Source organism: Coffea eugenioides, chromosome 2 (genome assembly GCF_003713205.1).
Source record: "Coffea eugenioides isolate CCC68of chromosome 2, Ceug_1.0, whole genome shotgun sequence".
In the NCBI taxonomy this organism is placed as follows: Eukaryota; Viridiplantae; Streptophyta; class Magnoliopsida; order Gentianales; family Rubiaceae; genus Coffea; species Coffea eugenioides.
Genome location: NC_040036.1, coordinates 69,339,297 through 69,354,439, shown reverse-complemented (window position 1 = coordinate 69,354,439; position 15,143 = coordinate 69,339,297). Strand labels below are relative to the sequence as shown.

General features: G+C 40.8%; 1 protein-coding gene across 1 annotated transcript; it reads right to left on the bottom strand.

Annotated features, from left to right (window-relative positions):
* Window positions 1-5,952: 5,952 nt before the first annotated feature.
* On the bottom strand, window positions 5,953-10,444 carry LOC113760120. The gene is made up of 4 exons (XM_027302690.1): window positions 10,183-10,444; window positions 10,061-10,127; window positions 6,509-6,662; window positions 5,953-6,363 (listed from the first exon to the last, which is right to left on the bottom strand). The coding sequence occupies exons 1-4, from the start codon at window positions 10,442-10,444 to the stop codon at window positions 5,953-5,955; spliced, it is 894 nt and encodes a 297-aa protein (XP_027158491.1).
* Window positions 10,445-15,143: the final 4,699 nt, after the last annotated feature.

The following is a 15,143-nucleotide window of genomic DNA, read 5'->3' as shown; positions in this document are numbered from 1 at the left end:
CCTCCTTTCGCTCAGGAGCAAAGCTCCTCTTCTTCTGTTTGACAGGTCGGGCGCTGGGATCCACCTGTAACCTATGAACTGCCAGCTCGGTGGGGATTCCTGGCATATCATCGGCACTCCAGGCGAAAATCTCGGCATATTCCTCCAAGAGAGATTCCAACGAGCTCCTGACCAGCTCGGCCAGGCCAGTGCCGACCTTCACTGTGCGCTCAGGTCGGCCAGACTGGACGGGCAGCTCGACTAACCCCTCGTCTGTCTCCAATCGTTCTCCTTTCTCTATGGGCTCCCAGGGCTCTAGGCAAACTGTTTGAGCTACCAACTTCTCCTTGCCCTTGAGAGTGGCAATGTAGCATGCCCTGGCCACTTCTAGGTCTCCGAGCACCTCAGCCACCCCCTCGGGAGTAGGAAACTTCATGCTGAGGTGCAACGTGGAGCAAACAGCGCGGAGGGCATTCAATGTGGGCCGTCCCAAAATCATGTTGTACGATGACGGCTCCTTAACCACAGCGAAGTTTACCGGAACAGTCCGGCACTTCGGGGATATTCCCACCGTAACCATGAGGGTGACCATTCCTTCTGGCCTCACGGGAGGACCTGCAAACCCGATCAATGGAGTCCGAACCGGGACGAGCTGTCTATCCTCCAGCTGCAGCTCCTTAAAAGTCTTGTAATACAGCACATCTATAGCACTTCCGTTATCTATGTATACCTTCTTCACCTTGTAATTACAGGTGATGACCTCTATCATAATGGCTTCATGATTGTTGGAAGCCAGAGGGACCGCGTCCTCGGGTCCATAGATAATTTCCTCGTACATCTTCAGCCGCTTGGCCGAGCTCTCCCCCGCGGGGGGAGGTCGATTGTGCCGCCGAGTTGTGTGACTATCCCCGCCAGCCGGTCCTCCTGCAATAGTATTAATTACCCCTGCTAGATTCTGCGTCTCCTGCTCGGGGGCTCGACCATGAGGTCCCTGAGGTCGGTCCCGATGATAGCTCGGACGCTCCGACCTGGGTCTCCCTCTCGGCTGGTCAGCCCGGTCATCTCGTATGAACTGCCCGAGGTGGCCCCGTTTGATCAACTTTTCAATATCTTTCTTAAGGTGGCGACAGTCCTCCGTGTCATGCCCCACATCTCGGTGATAAGCGCAGAACAGGCCTTGGTCCCGTCGGTTTTTATCCCCTCCCAAAGGTCGGGGAGGTCGGGAGAGCCCCTCCTGTTCCATGACCGCCAGCACCCGAGCTCGAGGTGCGGTGAGGCTAGTCCAGGGCTTATCTCCTCCAATAGGACGGCTTCTGGGGAGGCGATCGTAAGTGCTCTTCTTTCCCTGGTTCGGCCGAGCATCCCCCTGGTCGGCGCCCCTCCTGCGCTTGTCATCTCTCAGCCTTTCTTGTGCACTCTTAAGGCGATTAGCCTCCTCCGCATTAGCCTTCTCATGAGCTCGGTCGAGCATTTCCCGCACTGACTTGGGAGGTCTCTCCACGAGCTCGGTGTAGAGCTTCTGCTTGCGCAGCCCGTTAATGAAGGCTGCCATGACCACCTTGTCATCCCGATCTCGGACCTGAAGGGATTCATTATTGAAGCGCACCATGTATTCGCGCAAAGACTCCTCCGGCTTCTGCTGGATGGTCATCAGATGAGCAGTGCTCTTGGAGAAGGCACGTGACGAAACGAACTGGGCCGCAAAGAGCCGCGCGAAGCTGGGGCAAAAGACCGTATGGACCTGGGTGGAAGGCCCTGGAACCACTGACGTGCCTTACCCTCCAAAAACATTGGGAAAGTCTTGCACCTGACCGCATCTGCAGCAGTTTGCAGACGCATTTGGGTCAGGAAGGCAAACAAGTGATCCTCCGGATCAGTGGTCGCATCGTAAGACTTCATGCTAGGTATTTTGAACTTCGCAGGCAAGGGGTAATCCTCAATATCGGGCACGAAAGGAGAAGCGATGTACCGATCTGCCTCTGTGTCCAAGAGCAGGTCCAGCTCGTCCTGCACCTGAAGCTGTTCTTTCCGAGGCGAGAGCTTCTCCTTAGAGTACCTCCGGACAGGCTCCGGGTGCTCAGTTCGGGAGTGCTTGTGAGAAGGTTCCACCACGTCAATCTGGTCCCGTGTGAGCTCCCGGCGCTCCCTTTTAAGCCGAGGACTGGGGCTCCCCGTCCTAGATTCGGACGGCCTACCCCCCTGGGACTTGGGCCCCTGGCCAGTCTGACCTACTGCCTGCCCCTTGAGGTAATTCACAATGGCCTCAAAAGTTGGCAAATTCCCTGCCACAGCCTGTACCAACTGTTCCGGCGGGATCTGTGAGAGCCCCACGCCTCCATCCCCAATAGTCGGTCCTTGTGAGGGGTGCTGGGGACTGCTTCCCTCGTTCCCTTTGGAACCATCGGCATTCCTCTGGGATCTAGTTCTTGGCATGATTCGCAAGAGAAGAATTACTTGTTTCCCACAGACGGCGCCAATTGATGCGTCTGCCAAAAACCGGATCCGAGCTGAGCAGTTGCGGGCCGAGCTGGTCAGGTCCAACCGACCTAAGAGGATGAGCTGTAGTAAAGGTCCTGCGAAGTGAGGGGAATGGCGGGACCGACGTCCCTGAAATAACTCCGAAGGTCAAGTCAGTCAAGCTTGCCTACCAAGTGATAGTGTAAGTACTCGTGTATGCGTACCTTGTATTGCCCTTAGGTGTTGTATATATAGGGCAGAATGAGTTGTAGTTTCCTTGTGGGAGTCAGAGTCCCCTTAGGGTTCGGGGTCTTCTTAGGGTTTTGCCCGGCGGCCCCTACAAGTTCGGAGGCGGCGGCCCATGAGGCCCACTATAGGGAACAGCTGAAGTGGCCGGGCTGACGTCTCCCTGCCGAGCTGGCATGTGCGGGATGCAAAGTCCCTATTGCCGACCTGACGTGTGTGCTCTGCCAAGCTTGACACGTGTCACGCGTGGATTTGTCCCATTACAGACATGCTTGTCTCATTTAGGCTCAAATTCATGTTATGCTAAACAGGTATAGAAATAGCTGCACAGGCTAGCTAATGGGGAGATCTAACTCGACACACTCAATATTGTAAGGTTATCTAGCTCGACACCACAATTATCTGTACAATTCTATTAGGTTACAGAATATTTGTCCACAAATGCCAAATCGACCTGAATGATAGCAGGTGCTTGAGCATTGAAAGGTTTCGTATAGATCAATCATGACTACAGTTAACAATTGGCTTCTAGCTCTACACATAAAATACAGTAAATGGCCATACGAATCCACCATTTTTAGCTCACAAATATCCTCCAAGAGAGAGAGACCTCGGTTAGAGAGCTAACTAAACAGTAAACTGATGGGTGAAGACCGGAACAAAAATCCTCCACTAAGGTTTACTTCGGCTGTTTCAGACAATGGAAAATCAATTTTTTGTGCCATCCTTCTATTTTTCTAGTAGGAAATTGTATGGAAATTACAACCAGCAGTGTTGCAATACTGCAAGAGCTTCTCTCAACCACCAGTCCCGTGGGCTGGAAAAAAAAATTATTCTATACCAAAATCTGTGAGGGACTCTATTAGAAGGATAGAAAGAAGTACAAAGAGTATCCAGAATTTGCAATGCCCCTTTAGGAACATCACACAACAGTTCTATACCCATTCAAGTAAAATTTAGGGGGAATTGTAATTTTAGTCCCCAATGTATTACCCATGCACGGAACTAGTTCTTAATCTATTTTAAAAAGTAAATTTGGTTCCTAATCTATCCAATTTTGCATAAAAGTGGACAATTGACAGATTCCTTCCAGTTGAGTAACGTAATGTGGCGCGTGCACTCACTGTATCAGAGCGTGCAAGTGGTTTCAATGTTTGTAAATCAAGAAACTATTTAAAAAGTCAAAATCTATCCTCTCTTTTTCTCTTCTATTCATTTTTTCACCATCTTTGTTCTTTTTCTATCCTTGGACAAAAATGTGAACGATTTTCCAGTAAGCCTTGAAATGGGGTCAGTAATTTGGCTGGTTTGAAGCTAATTTGAAGAATTGAAGACAGGCGGAGGGGTTGAGCTTCTGTTTTTGGAGGACAGCATCGACAAGTTCGTGGGAGAATTGGAAAGAAAGGTTCTTGAGGTCTGAATGGTGTTCGAGAACTAAAAGGCAGCAAACGCGACTGGTGAGTTTAGGCGTTGTCAAGTTGGAGGGTTCTACCCCGGAAGCCCATTTCAGAAGAGTGAAAAGAGCGACGGCGGCAGAGGGGAAGATGAGAAAATAATCTGCAAGAAATTTGAGCGGTGGCCTGAGTGAGCACCATTGGAATAAACCATCAGAATTTTTAGCAGAAACTGAGAGAAAGAAATACTTGGAGTTGGTCTGAGTAAGCAACTTAGCTGGCAGCACCGATTGAAAAAAAAAAGAGACCACCGAGTGGATTGTTTACCTTTTGATTCTTAAGTCCTATAAGCAGCGAGATAAATGAATTTAGGAGGAGAAAGTAGCTGCCAATTATTAGCTAAGTGCAAGCGGTGAGTGAATGGAGCAATAGAAACTGATATATTAATTGGGCGGTGGCTGAGTGAAGAAGCACGCTTCAACTCTTTTTTTGCCAACTAAACACTAGGAGCAAAACTGAGAGAGAGACTCAGCCACACCCCTTCATCTCAAAACACAACCGAGTGAGAGGAAAAGAGAACATTCTGGTTTCTCCTTGCTTCCAGCCCGCAATCGAGAGAGTGAGGAAAAGAAAGATAGACATTTGCTCGCTTCATTGCTCCAGCTTGTAACCTCAAAATCGTAAGCCAAAAGTGAGTACGAAGGAGAGGCTGGTGCAGTTTTGGGAACCGAAGCAGGAAACTAAAAGTGTAGTCTGCAATTTTCCAAACTCTAAGATGAAAGAAAGAGGTAAAATGACTGCAATAATTTTTTTTTATCAGCTGAAGCCCTTGAGTACGTATATAGTATGCTAGATTCTAGTCAAGGAAAGTAAGTTTGGTTGCGAGAAATCTTGCTCAGAACTGGTAGCTTGCTAAAAGAAAATTCTGCTCTTTTGCTAAGAAATAGGGGATTTTGCAGGTGCTATCAAAGGAGGATAGAAACAGGTAGCTAGGAATGTATGACTATGTTCACTTTAAGTAGTAAAAGCAGGTTACCATAGTAACTTGCAAGAATCTGAACGTGCGCATGAAAGAAATCTGGTGTAGGTTGCTTTACATAAGATTTTGTAGCCTTGCACCGGCATGGGATTTGATTAAGTTTCCTCTTGGAATCTGGTCATAAACTTCCATGTTTAGCTTAGGATAATCTGCAGTTGAATAGGTATCCTTTGCAGGATCAGCTAGGACATAAAACAGAAACGGAACTAATGAGAAAATATCAAACGAAAGGCTGCTGCTGCTACTGGAAATTAATGTTGCAGCCGAGAGAAAGAATTAGGAACCATTGCAGGTTCTTCGAGAAATCTGATTCCAAACCTTTGTATTGAAGTGTAACTCAGGGTATAACATGTTAGTTCCAGCATGTATGTTATATTAGAAGGGAGAATTGAAACCACTTGCACGTTCTGGTACAGTGAGTGCACGCGCCACATTCCGTTACTCAACTGGAAGGAATCTGTCAATTGTCAACTTTTACGCAAAATTGGATAGATTAGGGACTAAATTTACTTTTTAAAATAGATTGAGGACGAGTTCCGTGCATGGGTGATACATTGGGGACTAAAACTACAATTCTCCCTAAAATTAAATAATTCTTAGTGCATGGTAGATGATAGTCATTAAATTGAAGTTTAAGAAGTTCTATGTCATGATGAAGACTATTACTTGTAAATATTACATTTGACTGGCCAGTACTGGTATCAGTTGCATGCCATATTAAACAAAATTCTTCAAATTTGCCAAAATGTCTCGCAATGAGTTCACTCATTAACTAGTCCAATCCAGCAAAAAAGCCTCCCAACACCGGTGGAGTACCGAAAATTGCAAAAAGCAAATTCACATAAACACAATGAAAATGGACTTAGTAACTTTAACACCTGGATGTTCCAAATTTGATGAAAAAACTGCAGGAAGGGACTTGGGATCAAGTTCAAAAGATCCCTCCGACACACCTTCGCTCTTTCGGCTGCTCATCCCAAAAGAACGTACTTTGTGGGAAAACTTAAAGAGCTCTTCATCATGTATCAAAAAAGTATCCTTCTTATTGTGGCATCTTCTGTGATATAAACTTGCATATCCTTCCAATTTATCTAAGGAAGCAACTCTAGTGTCAAAAGAATTTCTCTGGACAATCTCAACTATCTCATACTGGCAAGATAAATGATTTTCAGGATTAGAAGCACAGCAACTAAGGTTGCAATCCTTATAGAGGGCCCACGTCTCTTCCTTTCGAGGATGTATTAAGGACTACCAAGATTGCAAGAAGCAAAATTATCTTTGTAGCAAACTTGATGCAAAAAGTTACAACGAGATAATGACAGGGCCTCTTGTTTACCACATATAAATCCACCACAACCAACTGGTAACCCCGCATCTATCCACTCCTTCCAACCTGCTTTATGGCAGGTAACTTGACACTTTTGGTGTTCTTCCTATACAACATTGCACCTGGAAAATGTGCCACGGGCTGGAGCCATGCATTGCGAACAATAGGATCACGCACCTTCAAGACCCTTGCATATGATTTTTGTATCTTATCATTACTACTGTGATAAGAACAAACCCAAATTTGACCAACATGAAACCTGCTTAACGTGTATGTTCTTCTGAAGTTGTTAGGAAATTGGCTTCAATTCTTTTAGGTATATTTCTTAGCTTGTGTAGAAGTAACTAGTTTTCTAATTAGTTTAGTTACTTGAAATAGTAGCCAAGAAATATTTTATTTAGTTTAGGATTAGAAGTTATTTTCTATTCTAAATCAGTGTAAGAATTAGAATTGGTTTCCTATTGTTATTTGGGTTTTGGCCAAATAATGTTCCCTATAAATATGTGGGTTGGCATACTATACAAGAGACACACAAGGGCATACAAGAGTGCATCATGTAGCTAGCCTTATACATGCGGTGGTGAGAGAGGGTTCTTGGGAGATAAGAGATGGTATACAAGGGTTGGGTTTGGATTCAAATTCTATTCTTGTATAAGGTTTTCCTTTCATAATAAAGAACGGGTTTCTCTCCGTGGACGTAGGCTCAATGGTGGAGCCGAACCACATTAAATATTGTGTGTTGTCTATCTTTCATGCCCTTGACTTGTTTCTCATTAAATTATTGTGCACTTGATATCTCAATAGTTGTTTGTTCCGTGCTTGGATCCTAACAAGTGGTATCAGAGCCTGGTTGCGAGACTGGGTTGCCCTTAAGCACTTGGATCCTAACAAACTGAATGGTTAGATCAAGAGTTTGGTTGTTTAAGATTGGATCTTGGTTAACTATTGAGATCAAGTGAATTGGTAGCTGTCACCAATTGAACAATTTAATGGGTGGTATCCTTGTTTCAATGACTTGGCAAAAAGCATTGATGGTGAAAGGTGAAAAATCGAAAAGTATGGAGATGTTTGACGGTGAATCTAGGCAGGTGATTCAAGGGTCAAGGAAAATGTGGAGTCCAATATTGATTTTGGACGTGAATCGGTACACCTCTAACGGTTGATACTTCATCCCGGTGGATTTTAGATTTTGATTATATTTTTTGGGTGGTGTGACACGTGTCCCAAAGAAACAATGAGATCTAATTTCTATGCACCAGAAGACTCTGACAGTTATGAGTTTTTCGTTTTAAGCAGAGTCTTGAAAACTATACATGGCGAGACAGTCCTGAGAATGGGAAGAAGTGTGGTGACTTTACCACTTGATTGCCTCAATGGTTAGGGTTAGAGTTCACAGAAAAGGATTCTAGATTACAAGTGGTAGTGAGAAAAAATCCTGTAAAGGGAGATGGTGAATTGAGCCACATTCTCACGAGTCAACAAGAGGTTAGACTTGAGGTAACTACACATATTTATTTGTCGATTGAATCAATTTAATGTCAGAACTGTATTGATTCGGGTGTGTAGTTTGGTACCATATTATTTGATAGTTGAAGGCAAATGGTTGCTAAAAGAAATTTTTGCCGAGGTGGAGATTTGTTAGGAAATTAGCTTAAATTCTTTTAGGTAGATTTCTTATGTTGCGTGGAAGTAATTAGTTTCCTAATTGATTTTAATTACTTGAAATAGTAGCCAAGAAATATTCTATTTAGTTTAGGATTAGAAGTTATTTTCTATTCTAAATCAGTGTAGGAATTATAATTGATTTCCTATTATTATTTGTATTTTGGCCAAATAATATTCCTTATAAATAGGTGGGTTGGCATACTACACAAGAGACACACAAGGGCATACAAGAGTGCATCATGTAGCCTTATACATGCGGTGGTGAGAGAGCGTTCTTGGGAGATGAGAGATGGTATACAAGGGTTGGGTTTAGATTCAAATTCTATTCTTGTATAGGATTTTTCTCTCATACTAAAGAACGGGTTTCTTTCCGTGGACGTAGGTTCAATGGTGGAGCCGAACCACGTTAAATATTGTGTGTCGTCTATCTTTCATGCTTGTGACTTGTTTCTCATTAAATTATTGTGCATTTGATATTTCAATAGTTGTTTGTTCCGCATTTTGATCCTAACAAGTGGTATTAGAGCCTGGTTGAGAGACTGGGTTGCTCTCAAGCACTTGAATCCTAACAAATTGAATGGTTGGATCAAGAGTTTGGTTGTTCAAGGTTGGATCCTGATTAACTATTGAGATCAAGTGAATTGGTAGCTGTCACCAATTAAACAATTTAATAGGTGTATCCTTATTTCAATGTATTGGCAAAAAGTATTGATGGTGAAAGATGAAAAGTCAGAAAATATGGAAATGCTTGACGGTGAATTTGGGTAGGTGATTCAAGGGTCAAAGAAAAGGTGGAATCCAATGTTGATTTTGGAAGTGAATCAGTGTAGACATTCTCACACCTCCAACGGTTGATATTTCATCCCGGTGAATTTTAGATTTTGGTTATATTTTTTGGGTGGTATGGCACGTGTCCCAAACAAATAATGAGATATAATTTCTATGCGCCAGAAGACTCTGACAGTTACGCGTTTTTTGTTTTAAGTGGAGTCTTGAAAACCGCACATAGCGAGACAGTCTTGAAGATGGGAAGAAATATGGTGACTTTACGACTTGATTGCCTCAATGGTTAGGGTTAGAGCTCACAGAAGGGAATCCCAGATTGCAAGTGGTAGTGGGAAGAAATCCTGCAAAATGAGATGGTGAATTGAGGCACCTTCTCACGAGTCAACTGGAGGTTGGATTCGGGGTAACTATACATGGTCACTTGCCGATTGAATCAATTTAGTGTCAGGACTGTATTGATTCGGGTGTGTAGTTTGGTACCATATTATTTGGTACTTGAAAGCAAATGGTTTCTAAAAGAAATTTTCGTCAAGGTGAAAATTTGTTAAAAAATTGGCTTAAATTCTTTTAGGTAGATTTCTTATCTTGTGTGGAAGTAACTAATTTTCTAATTGGTTTTAATTACTTGAAATAGTAACCAAGAAATATTCTATTTAGTTTAGAATTAGAAGTTATTTTCTATTCTAAATCAGTGTAGAAATTAGAATTGATTTCCCATTGTTATTTAGATTTTGACCAAATAATGTTTCCTATAAATAGGTGGGTTGACATACTACACAAGAGACATACAAGGGCATACAAGAGGGTATCATGTAGCCTTATACATAGGATGGTGAGAGAGGGTTCTTGAGAAATGAGAGATGGTATACAAGGGTTGGGTTTGGGTTCAAATTCTATTCTTGTATAGGATTTTCCTCTCATAATAAAGAACGGGTTTCTCTTCGTGGACGTAGGCTCAATGGTGGAGCCGAACCATGTTAAATATTGTATGTTATCTATCTTTCATGCTTGTGACATGTTTCTCATTAAATTGTTATATACTTGATATCTCAATAGTTGTTTGTTCCGTGCTTAGATCCTAACAGAAGTTACTAAAAATGGACTTTGTTTAAATGATAAATAGGACTTGAGCCATCAAAACTTGAAGAATCACAAGAATCTGAGTACGTATCTGAATTTGAATTGGCCAAGCCTAAACCTGCCTCGCCAAGATCATGTGCTGAACCTAAATAACCTGAATCAGACTACTGAATGGGAATCATTTAGATCACATCCCGAACCTAAATGACCTGAATCACCAGAATCTGATCCAACCAGATCAAGGATAGCATATTGTTCAGAGTCATTCTCATATGCGTCCTTGTCTCCACTTTTCCTTCTTTTCTTTGCCCTTCCCCAAGTTGGGATTGGATTTATTGAATCAGGTTTTCCAGAACAACTTTCCTTGTTTTTTTGAGCAGAATCAAGCTCTCTTTGTTTCGAGTCAAGCACCTTCTGTAATTCCAAAACCTTTTCCCTAACCTCCAGCTCACTTTCTCTAGCTTCAAGCATCCCCTGTTTTGAACCCAAAACCTTTTCCCTCACCTCAATCTCCTTCTCTATACTCTTCAACTTTTCATCTTCTTAACAAGCTCATTTTCTCTACTCTCAATCTGTTTCACAACCAACTCGAAGATCTCTCTAACGATCCGCTACCTGCCTCTCTTTTAAACATAGTTCTCTAAAACCCTCATCAACAGAACTTCTAATTTCCTCTCAAAAAGCCCTCCTATCTGCTTCTCTTGCTCACTCAATTTCACTTCCCTAACTCTAATATCATCTCTAGTCAAACTCCACCCTTGTTCCAAAATCAAACGATACTCTCTCTCCTTCTCCTCAAATTCCTTCGCTCAAGCTTCATTGGCCACTAGCATCAAACCAAGTTGTTGAGTGTGTTTTTGTATGTTACATCGGAGCTTTTATAAAGAAATATTTCCTTTTGGTGGTTATAAATATAATGGAGTTAAATGAGTGTAAGTGTGCCAAGGGCACTAGCCCAAGTGCCTGTGCACCAGTCCAAGAGAGTTTTAGGGAGCCCACGCCTGAGTTTAAGAGAGGTTTTGGTTTAGCATCAAACCAAAAGAGTAAGTCATGGGCCTTTGGACCATTAAGCATTTAGTGCTATTTAAACTCTTTTATATTTTCAGTTTTAGGTGCCTTTTGGGCCTAGGAATTATTTTTTAGGATTTTGTACTCTCTCTCTTTTGTACTCTCTTTCTGTTATACTAAATCTACTACCCCTTCGCCCATGGACGTAAGTTAATTTGACTGAACCACGTAAATTTTTGTATTCTTGTTTTATTTATTTTTGCTTTATTATTTGTCTTTTGGGATTGCCAAAAATCCTTTCGTCAATTTTCTAGGGTCAGACCTAACAAATTGGTATCAGAACTTCAGGTTTTGGATCATGATCAGTTTTGGGTTCTTGATGACAATAATAGGTTTTAGGTGCTACAGAGGGTGAAGAAAAAAAAAATTTCACTGAAGCTCAGTTGCGTTTTGAAGAAGAGTTATTTGGCCCGTTGGAACTCGTTAAGGGTTTTGAGAAGAAGGTGAAGCAAGATTACTATGTTCGTTGTTTTTAGCCCATTGGGATCTGTTGAGCCTTTTGCATCTTGGTTCGTTAGTAACTTGTTGTGGTTCGTTGAGATCCGTTGGGACTTTTATGGAGAAGGTGGAGCTTGTTTGCTATTTGCCTACTATTTACTGATGTTGGATACACACCAAGGTGGAGAATTGTTAAGTATGTCTTTATATCCCATATCGGAGATTTTATAAAGAAGTATCTCCTTTTGGTGGTTATAAATATAGTGGAGTTAAATGAGTGTAAGTGTGCTAAGGGCACCAGCCTAAGTTCCATGTGCACCAATCCAAGAGAGTTTTAGGGGGCTCATGCCTCAGTCTAAAAGAGTTTTAAGGGGTTCACGCCTCAGTCTAAGAGAGGTTTTGGTTTGGCATTAAACCAAAAGAGCAAGTTATGGGCCTTTGGGCTTTTGGGCCATTAAGCATTTAGTACTATTTAAACTCTTTTGTGTTTTCAGTTTTAAGTGCCTTTCGGACCTAGAAATTATTTTCTAAGGTTTTGTACTCTTTTTTTGTTATAGTAAATCTGCCATCTCTTCGCTCGTGGATGTAGGTCAATTTGATCGAACCACGTATATTCCTGTGTTTTTGTTTTATTTATTTCTGCTTTGTTATTTGTCTTTTGGAGTTGCTAAAAATCATTTCGTCAATTTTCTGGGGCCAAACCTGACAAATTAGTTTCAAAACTTCAGGTTTTGGGTCATGATCAGCTTTTGGGTTCTTGGTAACAATAACAGGTTTTTGATGCTATAGAGAGTGAAGAAAAAAAAAATTTGTTCGAGTCCAGTTGCATTTTGAAGAAGAGTTATTTGGCCCGTTGGAACTCGTTAAGGGTTTTGAGAAGAAGGTGGAGAAAGATTAGTATGTTCGTTGTTTTTAGTCCATTGGGATCTATTGAACTTTTTGTGAGATTTAGCCCGTTGGGCCCTGTTGAGCCTTTTGCATCTTGGTTCGTTAGTGGCTCATTGTGGTTCGTTGGGACTTTTGTGATTCGTTGAGATCCGTTGGGACTTTTATGGAGAAGGTGGAACTTGTTTGCTATTTGTCTACTATTTACCGATATTAGATACATGTCAAGGTGAAGATTTGTTGAGTGTATCTTTGTATCCCATATCGGAGCTTTTATAAAGAAATATCTTTTTTTGGTGGTTATAAATATAGTGGACTTAAATGACTTTAATTATGCAAATAGCACCAGCCCAAGTGCTATGTTCACCATTCCAAGAGAGTTTTAGGGGGCGCCTTAGTCTAAGAGAGGTTTTGGTTTGGCATCAAACCAAAAGAGCAAGTGATGGGTCTTTGGATCATTAAGTATTTAGTGCTATTTAAACTCTTTTGTATTTTCAGTTTTAGGTGCCTTTTGGGCCTAAGAATTATTTTCTAAGGTTTTATACTCTCTTCTGTTATAGTAAATCTACTACCCCTTGGCCCGTGGACGTATGTCAATTTGACCGAATCACGTAAATTTCATGTTTCTCTATTTGATTTATTTGTTTTGTTATTTTCATTATTGAGTTGGCAAGAACCCTATTATTCTCGTTAGTCAATTTCTTGGGAGCAAACCTAACACAAGTTCTCTAGAACTTTCAGAAAGAGATCATTGTACTCTATTCAGATGATTTTCTCTAGCTTCCAATCCAGTCAAAGCCTCTCGGAAACATTTCCGTACCAAGGCCAAATTTTGCTCAAATTTTCCAGATATCTCCTCCAAAAACACCCATAAATAAGTGTGGTTTATAATAATGCGACAAAAAAAGATTAGAAAAAGCTTTTATCTCTAGAAAACAAGTACCTGTGGCAACAATTGGAGGAATATGGATGTGGCGACTATGTCTAGTTTTAGTGAGTGTGCTGAAATGGCAACAGGTAGGGTTTCACAGCGGAGGTCTTGGCCATCACATTGCCCATTTCCGACCAGTCAATACAATTTGGCAGTAGCTTGGTATTTCGGTTTGTGGCCATTCCTCAATTGTGTTTCTTTATGTTTCTTTTACCTTTTTGGTTTTTGGAAGGGATTATATAAAACTGATTAAACTGACATCACCATTTCTTTTTATACTAATTATTATTTTACTTCATATATATATATATATATATATAGACTAAATCTTATACAGTGTATACACTATCACGATTGAATATATGACACCTATGCAAAATTTGAATGTCACATTCAAATTCGGATTATGTGTCATGCATCTAATAGTAAATGTGTATACACTGTCAGTGTATAAAAAATTAATCCATATATCTCTCTGTATATATATAATACAATTGCTATAGTAAATAACAATTCAAACGGGATCGAAAATTTTCCTCCATCAGCTGCACATACTGTTTTGCATCGATTTACCTCCTCAATCTTTCAATGTCCACCATGTCACATATTATCATTGCAACAGCCGCATTTTGGCCTTGCAAAATTTTTTAGATTTTTTATTCTGTATCTAAGAACGTGCTCTGACCACCTTTTAGTCAAAAAGTTTCATTCTAGGTTGTGGAACATGGACTTTAGCCAACAAAAGGACTGAAGATCGGACGTAAGGGAGCCAAATTAGTGCAATGTACCAATGTCGTGGGAAATTGTAATGCCTATCAATCCAGCCTTTTGCATGTTTGTATTGGCTAGTTAAGAAACTCAACCATATAACCAAAAATATCATTATTATTAGGGAGAATTATAGTTTTGATACTTAATGTTTGGCCTGTGTATTAAATTGGCCACTAATATTTTAGCCAAAATAAATCTGGTCCTCAAAACTTTTGATTTTAGGCAAATTTAGGATAATTAATGAAAAATCACAATAACTAACAACCAAAATCAAATTGGCTTTAGTCAAAAGTTTTGACTTTATATTTTTAGTCCCTAATGTTTGATGTTTCGATTAATGTGGTCCCTTAAATTTCAAGTAGTTATAATTCGGGGTTTAGAGACAAAATGAAATGTGAATTCAATTACATATATGACAAATGTCTTCCAAAATGCCCATTAAATTTCATGAAAAACACTTCTTTTCAGAGCTAGATGAGAACGCTTTATATCAACACAATAACATCATTTAAGTTAAAAAGTATAAATTTTATTGAATACCTTACAATCAGATAACAATATATGAATAATTTATAAAGCAAAAAATGTAAGGAGATAATTCTAATATTAATATTAATATAAAAAATGTATTATCATTATATTGCTAGTCTACTACACAAGTTCTTGCATGACTTGTGCACATAGGACTTAAATTGATATAGTTTGGAATTGTAATTATAAAATCTAGTAAAGATAAATACTATATCACTACAAGAAATATGTTTTTCAGTGACAAAAATTTATGTGACAACAAAAATCTTGTCACAGATAACCTAATTCAGTGACGACATTAGGTGTCATCACAGATGAGTACAGCACAAGCATAATCAGTGACAACATTGGAAGTTGTCATTCTCAACTCGTCACGAAATAGTTGGCGCGCATCTCATTTGATGCCGCGGGAAATGATTTTATGACAACTCAAGTAAAGTCGTCACAAACGCTCTCTCTACAGTGACAACATAACTTGTTGTCATTGAAAGTCTACCTGGTTCCAATTTTGTGACAACGTTTTGCATCACTGTATACTACAGTATT

Excerpts from the sequence above, each read along its gene's own strand:
- LOC113760120 (XM_027302690.1), bottom strand. The coding sequence starts at position 10,444 with ATGCTTGAAGCTAGAGAAAGTGAGCTGGAGGTTAGGGAAAAGGTTTTG. Across the intron at positions 10,128-10,182 it reads ATCAGATTCTGGTGATTCAG|GTTATTTAGGTTCAGCACAT; the intron begins GTCATTTAGGTT and ends AGTCTGATTCAG. Across the intron at positions 6,364-6,508 it reads AGTTACCTGCCATAAAGCAG|TCCTTAATACATCCTCGAAA; the intron begins GTTGGAAGGAGT and ends CAATCTTGGTAG.